The sequence below is a fragment of the Micropterus dolomieu genome, linkage group LG06 (genome assembly GCF_021292245.1).
Source record: "Micropterus dolomieu isolate WLL.071019.BEF.003 ecotype Adirondacks linkage group LG06, ASM2129224v1, whole genome shotgun sequence".
NCBI classification, from domain to species: Eukaryota; Metazoa; Chordata; class Actinopteri; order Centrarchiformes; family Centrarchidae; genus Micropterus; species Micropterus dolomieu.
Window position 1 is genome coordinate 29,508,618 of NC_060155.1, and position 8,051 is coordinate 29,516,668.

The 8,051-nt window shown below is 46.5% G+C and overlaps 1 protein-coding gene across 1 annotated transcript in view; it reads right to left on the reverse strand.

Moving 5' to 3' along the window:
- Positions 1–8,051, reverse strand: part of lamc1 (laminin, gamma 1) — a 73,255-nt gene that overhangs the window by 32,278 nt on the left and 32,926 nt on the right. The window contains exon 3 of the mRNA XM_046051519.1: positions 1,055–1,185. Coding sequence (XP_045907475.1) covers positions 1,055–1,185 — 131 coding nt within the window. The remainder of the gene's footprint in view (positions 1–1,054; positions 1,186–8,051) is intronic.

Here is an 8,051-nt window from a genome sequence, read left to right on the forward strand (position 1 = left end):
TTAGCTTCAGTTAGCTACCACACTGTTTAAGTCAGCTACCAGACTGATATCCTTAGCTTCAGTTAGCTACCACACTGTTTAAGTTAGCTACCAGACTGTTATCCTTAGCTTCAGTTAGCTACTAGACTTTTATTTTTAGCTTCAGCGGTTTTATTTTTGATTCCTCAGACTGTTATCTTTAGCTTCAGTTAGCTACAAGATACCTTTTCTTGAGAAAGTAAACAACTGCTTCCTGGTGAAAAATCACCCTGCAAAGTTTACTTTAAACTAAAATCTCCATGTTTGTGCTGATGATTCAACCAGGAGAGTTTGGGGTTCATCGCTTTGACTGGAGAGGGATCAGGAGTCCTGCTCTCTAAAGACAGGTGAGCTCCCAGGTGAGCAAGTTCAGGTAAACCAGGGTGGAGCCAGCAGAGGACAGGACTCCTCAGAACCCCCTCCTTAATAAAATAAAGGTTAACTTCTGCAGCTCGGGCAGGTGCTCCAGCTCAGGACTCTTCCCTCGTCTTCCGCCCGTCACGGCGGTCGGTCCGTCCCATTCCGGTTCCCCTGTAATCCAGCCCTGCCGGCCAGGAATGCCAGGAATGCTGGCTGTGTAATGGAAATCTGCTCCACATTTCAAACAGATTATAGCTGCGGAGGCCGTGCAGCGGCGGCCTGTTCAACACTCCTGTAACGCCTGTCGAAGCCTCTTTTACAGACGTGCAGGAAAAGGACTTCTTATGTGGATTCCTATGGGGGCCACAGGGAAGCGGACCACACAGTGACACATCAAGACCCGCAAAGCCACACAACCGCACTCAAGTCCGTCAGCACGGCTCCCTTTGTCTGAGCAGGTTTCATGAAGCTCAGGCTGCTGGAACTTGTTCACACTCGTATGTAAACATGAAGGCTTCTCTGAGCAGATTTGTTCCGTCATGGCACAAACTGTGACAATATGCGTCGTGTGGCTGCAAAACTGATCAAAATATGAACTAACTAACTTTTAAATGACTTTAAAAAAAAGGAACAAAGTCTACTTTAGCAGATATTAAGTGTTTTCTCGGCTCTTTACCTTCCTCCCACGGCGAAGTCAGAGATGGCGTAGTAGTAGGACTTGAGGACCTTGGGGTCGTTGAAGACCTCGTCTCCGAACGTGTTGAGCCTGTTCAGGGTCACTCTGATGTCCGTGGCCGTCACCCAGTCCTGCAAAAGACACAACAAGGACGCACCGTTAGCTCAACATGCAAACACATTTAGGAGACGCTGAGTTTTTAATTTAAAGATGGTGAAGACTCCTTCAGATGTTAAAGCTTTCTCAAAGCATTTTCATTTCTTGCTGCGAGCTTGTTTTTCAGAACATTTTTAAACACATCGGCCTTTTCAGAAAGTCCCCAGTTTACTGCAGGACGAGTCAGGAGCTTCTCCCAGGTTGCACCGCGGGGAGGGCTGGAGGTTAGGTTATACTCTGCAGGGAACTCGTCTTTGTTTTTCATATCGCCGGAGACGTTGTAAGAGCCGACACGCCACTTAGAGAATCCTGAGTAGAGTCCTATGGGGAAAGCCAAAGATGTCCCGCCCCTCCTGCTGGAGAGCCAATCGTCTGCTTTTTAACAGCTGAGCCGGGAAACATATTAAGCCAATAATGTAAAAGTATAAAACACTTTTTATTTTGGGGCAAAGTCCTCAAACTTGTTCAAATTTTCCTGCTGATTCTAAACAGGCAGCTTTTAAGTCCCGGTGAAAGTGCAGTTATTGTTCTCTGGTGGTCGAGAGGCGGGACCTGCCTATAAAGCCCACGATATACTTGCTTTTTAACAACGCGTGGGCGTAGACAGGTGTCGGCGATGCAAACGGCGTTGTTCACATACTGGACTGCGAACTTTCGTGTAACCTGGAGGATTAAACCTGAATCCACTAGGGGGCAGACCAGGACCGGGTCATCCCTCGCTGACACCGGATTATCTTCCTGGACAACCTCTGCACGTTGTAAACAAACCAAACACGGCGAAACAGGAGGAGGTTGTGATTTTAGTGAGACGACATAACGATCTCGGTAACTGCGGACCGGCTCCAGGAGTTTTACTGTAAACATCCCGCCATAAATCTCCTTTTTTAAGTCGGACCTTCTTCTTCTGCGTTTAACAGCGGTTGGCAAACCAACTGAACACCGCCGCCGCCTGGCTGCTGTGTGGAACAGGAGATCGCCGCTGACCTGCCCGTCACGTCAACACACTGCCCCCACGTTCATGTGGCGAACTGCATCTCGCCGACGCGGCATCACCATCGGCAAATTAACTTACGTGTTCGACACTCGTCGTTTAAACTTTGTTTGTCTGAAGCGGACTGAACCTTTAAAAGGTGAAGAACACAAAGTTCAAAGGTTGTTTTCTTGGTGGCAGGTGAAGGTAAAATACTGGAGGTCATTACTGACACAGCAGGGAGGATATTGGATTTTAAAAGTTGACCTAGAGGAGAAAGATCTCAGAACGCCTGAGCGCTGTTAGAGTTTGAGTTGTCAGCTGCTGTCTAAAGTTCCTGTTTCCTTTTAGACAAATAAAAACATTCCCACCGCAGAAACAAATCACCCGAATGCAGGAAATTACAAACTTTTCATTTAATTCAGAAGATTTCTCTAAAATAGTGTTTAAATCTCATCTCGTGACTTCAGTTTCGTTGCTAATTCGCAGTGAACACATCACGCAGCTGGATTAAAAGTCACCAGAGTTCTGACATCCTGAGGGCAACGTGCAGCTCGTTTCTTTGTTTCTCTGTTTGTCGGGACATTTAACCTCCCTGAAGCCAAGCGGCTGACACAGCTGTTGTGCCAGACATTCTTCAGATATGGAGCTTCTTTGTATCAGCAATCTGCAAACAGGGAGGCGGTTTTGGTTCTCAGCCTGTGGGAAACTCTGAAACAGTGACGCAACTCCATAAACAGACACTCTGACATTTTCAGTGAAATGGAATTTAGTTTCTTGGCGCTGCGATGTGAGAATTACTGAAGGACACCTGTTGAGTTCGGAGGATAAAGAAAGTTACTCAACAGCCCGCCCGTGTGAAAGGCCCAAGGCCGGCGATATCAGCAGGAAGCTTATCAGGCGCAGAGCTTTGTACTCTGCAGAGTGAGAGCAGCTGAAGACAAAGAGACCTGAACCGGGTCTGAGCAGTGAATAAACGCTAATCCGGATCTGATGTGAACACGTGAACCCCGCTGCTGCAGGGAACTAGTGCTCAAAAATGTCCCGACTTCCAGCCTCTGGAGGAAGCTGGTCAAATATCTGCTGACAGCCTGTTGGCCTGCGGTCAGACAGCAAACCTGAGATTCACCCGGCAGAAATAAAAGAAGGTGGATTAAACCCACCTCCTCAGGAACCCTCTGCCTCCTCCTGGGACTTTGCACCCTCACGTTAAATCCTGGTCTAACTGCTGGGAACGGATTTCTGAATCACTCACCGACAGCTCCGAGCTGTGACTCACCCCGGGCTTTGAAACAGGAAGTCAACCTGTCAGAAGCCGCTGACCTCTTTCCAACTCAGGTCTGACTGTGTGCATCATTAGTTGTTGTTATAATAACAGTTCTCCCAGCGGGTTGTTGCTCTTCCGTCGCTGTAAAATGGCCCACAGGCAGAAAACTAACTACGTGCTTTTGTTCTTCCTCCCTACCACAACATTTTAAAGATGGGAGTGGACAGTGAGGGGCCGTCAGACAACACCACTCGGAGACAATGCTCGGGACACTTTCCCATCAGTCAGCAGCCCCTGGCTCCTCCGTGGCCCCCGGTGGGCTCTCACGGAGCCCAATTCGGGCACATTTATGATGCATTTCCGAGCTGAGAAGGACAACACAGATCAGACTCCCTCTCACGAGCCGCGTTTCCATCAGCGCTCATTTTGAAGTATCGCGTTAGAAAACGGCAAAATAAAATCACCATTTCTTCTTCTTTTTTTTGCGACATTTCAGAAGTCCGCTTAAAACTCGCATGACAATTAGATGGAAACATGGCTACAGTGACTTTCATTTTCTTTCTGGACGCAATTTCACAGATCAGCTAACGTAGCTCAGCCGAGCCGGTCAAGGTCGTCTCCTCCTGATCGTGAGGTCAAGCTTTAGGCGCTGTTGGACCCGTTTTTGTGACCTTGATATCAGAGGCCTGTCTACTGGGGATTTAAATTAGCAAATCAAAGTAAATGTAAAAACTCTGCTGCCCCGCTCTTCTCTTCCTGACAGTTTGGTCAGGAATCAGAAAACGTGGAAGCCGCAGTCTGCTGCAGAACTCCGATGGAGGTTCAGTTTTGGCTTGCGCCCCGTTTCTGGTTCTGATGAGGGATCGTTATTGTGGAAAACATTCTGCAGCTGCGTTCTCAGCTGGTCAGTTATGTGCAGAAAGCTTCCTGCTGCAGTGGGAACCGCCCGACTATGATTCATGATGAATAAACTCGCTCCGTCCGGCAGCTGCGCCGCTTCAGACCGCTCGGGTCCAGGAAGCTCGTGCAGCTTCAACGCTGTTTAAACTGTACACAACATTTGCTCGCCATCAATCAGCTGCAGCTCTGTGCCGGGCTGTCAAACCTCCAGCTGGGCAGCAGCAGACTGCACAAACACACGGCGGACCGTGTACATTTACTGCAGTACTTTTCACTGCACGTCAGTACATGTACTGCATTTACTTTGTAGATTAAAGGGTAAAAAACACAGCCACACTACACAGCGACACAGAAACGTTTCTCGGTGTGTCCTTGTCAAATATTGAGTTTGGTGACATGGTGGCAAGTCACGGGGCTAGCAAGATAACCGGTGAAGGTGAGTTTATGCTTGGTAGCAAGCGAGGCAGCTTGGTTACTAACTGGAGAGTAGACAAACACGATTAACTGAAGAGACGTCAGATGTTCTTTATAACACCGCTCCCATAGAGAGACTAAGTCACTCGCTTCTGCTCCGGCCCATGGGACTTTACTTTGGGGAAAACGAGAGACAACTTATTTCTTCATCCTGTTTGAACCGTGCCCTGAATTATGATGTTTGTCAATTTAAAATGTAATTTTGTCCGTCAAGAAACTGCCATTTTGTCGTAAAACAGTAAAGTTACGTGTCGGTTTGTGTGAAAACCAATCAACTCTCTCTCATCTCGCACAATATTCGTCACCAACATGTTCGCGCGGTAATGCTAAGCTAACGTTGCTTGCTAAATAACTCAGCTATGTTCCACGCAGAAATCTCTCTCAGCTGACATGTTTGATCCAACGACTCTCGGCCCTTTTATCACATCATCCCCTCATTTAAGTTCTTTGACGTTAGCTTCAGTCAAGTTAGCTTCAGTCACGTTAAGTTCATTAACCTTAGCTTCAGTCACGTTAGCTTCATACTTAATTCATACTTAGCTTCAGTCACGTTAGCTTCATTAACCTTAGCTTCAGTCACGTTAGCTTCATTAACCTTAGCTTCAGTCACGTTAGCTTCATTGACGTTAACGTCTGTGACGTTAACTTCATTAACCTAAGCTTCATTGATGTTAGCTTCAGTCACGTTAGCTTCATTAACCTTAGCTTCAGTCACGTTAGCTTCATTAACCTTAGCTTCAGTCACGTTAGCTTCATTAACCTAAGCTTCAGTAATCTTAGCTTCATTGACGTTAACTTCTGTGACGTTAACTTCATTAACCTAAGCTTCATTGATGTTAGCTTCAGTAACGTTAAGTTCATTGACGTTAGCTTCATTAACCTTAGCTTCATTGATGTTAGCTTCATTGATGTTAGCTTCAGTCACGTTAGCTTCATTGACATTAGCTTCATTAACCTTAGCTTCATTGATGTTAGCTTCAGTCACGTTAGCTTCATTGACATTAGCTTCATTAACCTTAGCTTCATTGATGTTAGCTTCAGTCACGTTAGCTTCATTGACATTAGCTTCATTAACCTTAGCTTCATTGACATTAGCTTCATTAACCTTAGCTTCATTGATGTTAGCTTCAGTCACGTTAGCTTCATTGACATTAGCTTCATTAAGCTTAGCTTCATTGATGTTAGCTTCAGTAACGTTAAGTTCATTAAGCTTAGCTTCATTGATGTTAGCTTCAGTCACGTTAGCTTCATTAAGCTTACTGAGCTGGTCAGAGTAACCATCTTTCATCAAAAGGAGCAGATTAATCGCTTTCAGTAGAAATGACCCGCTTCTCAAACGTGAATACTTTCTGCTTTCATGAAGACCTGATGACAGTAAAGTGAATATATTTGGGTTGTGGACAAAACGAGACGTTTCAGGACGTCATCTTGGTGCTTTGAGGAACACTGATCGACATTTTGTTAAGTTTGCATTAGTGAGCATACAGAAAATCTAAGTACCGATAAATCAACGTTTGGGTTTAAACAGTTTTCCACTCATTAAGATTTTGCAGTTCTTTAAAGGAAATTGCAACCTTTTTGTTTTTTATCCAGCTTTATTGCCAAAACACGTGTCATTGGAAGATGAAGACGTGGTTTTTGGATTAAAGAGCAGCAGACCACGATCCACTGTACTGTTTTATTTTATTTTAGATGTCACCATGTTTGAACACGGCCCTACACTTAATTATATGTTGCGTGTTTAGCATGAAGGAACTACACATTCTGTTTGATAAACTACCTTGAAATTCCTCTTAAACAAACAACTGATTATTTTTCTAAGACCTTCACCATAATCAGTGGTTGCTTTATAAGTGTCTCCTTTTCTCTATTAACTGGAACCAAATCCAGACTTTTAAAAGGCGAGTCTTCAGAAATGACTCTTTAAATGAAGCTTCAGCCGGCTGCTGTCTGCAGGTCAGTGTGAAGTTTAACTACACACGGGCGGGTCGGCGCAGGTCGGCAGCGAGCTGAAGGGTTTGATAGTTTGTGAAACGTCCGACTGACAGAAATCTAAAGATCTAAAGTTAAGATGTTACTGTGAAGAACAAACTGCTGCACACGTTTGATTTCGATGAAAAACCGGCGCTGCTGCGTGACAACATGAATGTGAATCTGTCGGTCGGACTGAACAGGACGTCGTCATCTGAACGGGTTTCTTTAAATCCTGGATGTTTTCTCTCTTTGGCCTTAAATATTTATAATAATGATGTAAAGTGAGACGTTGAGAGGCCGAACTGGACTCACAGATACTCGACACCGCTGCTTTATTTTAAGGGGTCACAAGCCCAAAAGGTTTCGACCCGCAGCTCCAGAATAAAACAGAGCGGCGGCCGGTCGGCAGCCACGGCGACGGGCTCAGCTGGTGGGTGTTTCCCCCTCAGAGATGACAGCAGGAATACCAGAGAGCGACAAACAGCCGTCTGACGCCTCCGACGGGCCGCCGACCCCGACGAGTCCGCGGCTTCGGTATAAATAGCTTCATGCCGACAAGTCAAATAAGGAAGTTTAGAGCCGAGCTGCAGCTAAATCTGTTCATTTCCACAGAGAGGGGAAGGAGAGACACATCAGGGAGGACGCCGCCCTCCTCGTTATAAAAAGGATTCAGTTATGTTGTGTCGAGGAAAACAGCCAACAGGCTCCGAGTATATTTATTTATATCGGGCGGCCGAGTTTAAAAAAGCTAGCGTTCGTTAATCTGACGTCATCCAGAGCAAAGTTCAGGTGCTGGTGTTTCTCGATGCAGCTGAGACTGAAGAATCCAGAGACCGCTTCAGTCCAGAATCTAAACTACATGAAGAGGATCTGAGTCCTGAATCCCCTCAGAGCGTCTCCTCCTTTTTATTTTGAAGCGGAGGAAACAGAGAGCGGTGAGCAGAGGAGGAGGAGGCGGAGCTCCAAACGTTACGCAACACTCGAGAGGTATTGAGCAACACGCTCGACCACATGGAAACACTGAGGGGGGAGGAGGAGGGGAGGAGGGAGGAGGAGGGAGGAGGAGAGAAGAAACATGGAAACACTGAGGGGGAAGGAGGAGGGGAGGAGAGGAGGAAGGAGGGGGAGGAGGAGAGAAGAAACATGGAAACACTGAGGGAGGAGGAGGGGAGGAGGGAGGAGGAGGAGAGAAGAAACATGGAAACACTGAGGGGGAAGGAGGAGGGGAGGAGAGGAGGGAGGAGGGGGGGGAGGAG